The 2,459-nt window shown below is 38.3% G+C and overlaps 1 protein-coding gene across 1 annotated transcript in view; it reads right to left on the bottom strand.

Annotated features, from left to right (window-relative positions):
* The window catches only part of LOC101853519 (ATP-dependent translocase ABCB1), a gene marked incomplete in the record, with an annotated part of 23,854 nt that overhangs the window by 12,443 nt on the left and 8,952 nt on the right, over positions 1-2,459 (bottom strand). Inside the window, 1 exon segment of the mRNA XM_035973561.1 lies at positions 66-500. Within this exon segment, the coding sequence (XP_035829454.1) occupies positions 66-277 (212 nt within the window).

The following is a 2,459-nucleotide window of genomic DNA, read 5'->3' as shown; positions in this document are numbered from 1 at the left end:
ACACACACACACACGCACACTCAAATGAGTTCCAAACTCAAAAGGACGTATCAGTCAGCACTTACGACTTCTTTCCGTCCTGCCCACTCTCAGCCTCCCTTTTCCCGCCAACGTCTCCCAGTTTCTGGGAGTCCGGGCTGTGACCGTTGGTCTTCTCACTCAGGTCTGTTGTCTTAATGGTGGCCACAGGGCCTGCCTCTGGCTCAAGAGCCGCGGAGCTCGAGAAAGAGACATTTTTGTCGCCATGGGAACCGCTCAGGTCGTAGGACTTGGTCATGGCGAAAGTCCCCTGGCAACAGGGCACAGCACCACAACTACTTCCACTTTCAAATTGATCTTCAGTGTACCGTGTCTTTCACTCGCTCTACCACGTTCATGAATCACACGATATTTGTTTCTTTGTTGTATTGCTGAGATTTTTTGTTGATATCGAAAATTGGTCATTTGAAAGTGAACGCACAGTTGGAGTCCCTAACTTAGGCAGTGACTAACAGTAATTCCTAATCAAGGGAATTCACAAAAAATTGTGAAAATGAGTAAGAAAATACATTTGTGGCAATCTTTTTACAAAAGTTTTGTTTTAGTAAGGGTTTGTTTAAAGGCACACAAAACACACTTATGTAATATAATACGAGTCCAAGTTCCAAAGATTAGAGGTATTGCTAGAGAATGACATGCATAGAACATCGGATTCAAGAACTGAACGATAATATTATGACGCAAAAAATGAATGTCAAGTGTACAATTCGTACGCATATCTAACACGGAGCACCCACCATTTTCTGTTATCTATATTATGTAACTCGTTTATATAGAGTAAACAAAACTTCACTGACACGATACTATTATTTAGAAGACAAGAAAAAAACAACAAAACAAGATTGTAAGAGTAACAACTGAGGGAAAAATATAAAGGTTCCGCTTTTCACTGGCGGGTATCAGGCTCAATCTAAAGCAGTTTTATATAAATATTTAGCCCTCAATTTTGAACTTTTAAAATAATTGCATTTTTTAATCTGTGGTATCGACAGTGCATAATCAACAAATATTCAGTCCGAATTCAAAGTACAAATTTAAATATTGAAGAAAAGATACACTATGTAGATGCAATTGTTTTTCTCTGCCCTGAAAACAATGGACGTCGTACATTTAACATTGAAATTTAACACCTTGCTGACCATACATTCTCTTTCTCCATCAGTTTGTACCGTATTCCTATGACTGACATCCGCAGTGCTTGAGTTAAAAATACTTTCAGCGAAAATTTTTGTTCGTTAACTTGAGTAAACAGATGCACATAGGCACAATAGTGCTTATTTAGTGCAAGCATAAAGTGAGACAGACAGAAATAACAGAGGGAAAATAAAGAAGTGAAGCCCACCAACCAGACCCACCCAAAAAGTGACAACGAAACCATATGTGATTTTTTATGAGTTTTTATATTATTCATAATCTACCACTTCTTGCAATAGCCTTCAATTTTCTCTGGTCTTCCCGATTTGTTTTTATCTCACCTTTTGACATTATGACGTGTATGCGCGCATTTTTGTTCCTATAGCTTGTAGTCAATAGATTTTCCATTATTTTTTGTACAAGTTCCTGACGAAGCCCTTTATAGGGCGAAACGTTGAACTTATATTAAATTTGAAAAATCTACTTAGTCGCAAACCCTTTTTTTATTCCCTGCTACCTACAATGAGTTTAAAGTTGATGATGATGATAGTGACTCAGTCTTTGGATGAATACAACAATCTCCTTGGGCACGTATTCCTCATGCCACGTTAAAGGAAAGGTCGGCATTGTTGAAAATGTGATAAGTTTGTCTCGTGCACCATATTTTATATCTCCAAACCTATTTCTGAGGCCAAATGACATGATTTGGTTTGATGGTGGTTTCCGTCTTTTGGTTTAACTTTAGCTCTGACTTTTTTTTACGAAGACATCAAAGGCTGCCCGTTTTGTGTTTGTTTGTTTGTTTGTTTGTTTTTTGACATTTTTTACCATACTATAATTAAGTTGTGTCAGAGACGTCTCGTACATGTACAGTGGAAACAAAATACTGCATCCACTCTTGGCAACAACACCTCTTAGTTTCGACACTTACGAGATATGACTTATTTGTGAAGTTATTTATGGCAAACAAATTGGTGGCCCAGAGTAATGTCTTTTGCAGAAGACGATGTCAGGACTTACAAAATCTGCAAAGCAATTTCTTTTTGTATAAATGCATTCGGGGCACGTGTCAGAAATTAAATATCAATCACGGAAAGAATAACAGCATGACATGATAAAACCCAAGATGAAATCCCGAGAAGAAGGTCGAGATCTACATGAAAGCATCCCTCGTTTTGTCGTTACAGCTATGTCATGCTCGGGACAACAAGGCTGATTAAATGAAACGAGCACCAAAGAGGAACGCAGAAAAGCGTAAGAGAGAGAGAGAGGGAGAGAGAGAGAGA

The sequence above is a fragment of the Aplysia californica genome, unplaced genomic scaffold, assembly GCF_000002075.1.
Source record: "Aplysia californica isolate F4 #8 unplaced genomic scaffold, AplCal3.0 scaffold01413, whole genome shotgun sequence".
NCBI lineage: Eukaryota > Metazoa > Mollusca > Gastropoda > Aplysiida > Aplysiidae > Aplysia > Aplysia californica.
This window is presented reverse-complemented; position numbering and strand designations above follow the sequence as displayed.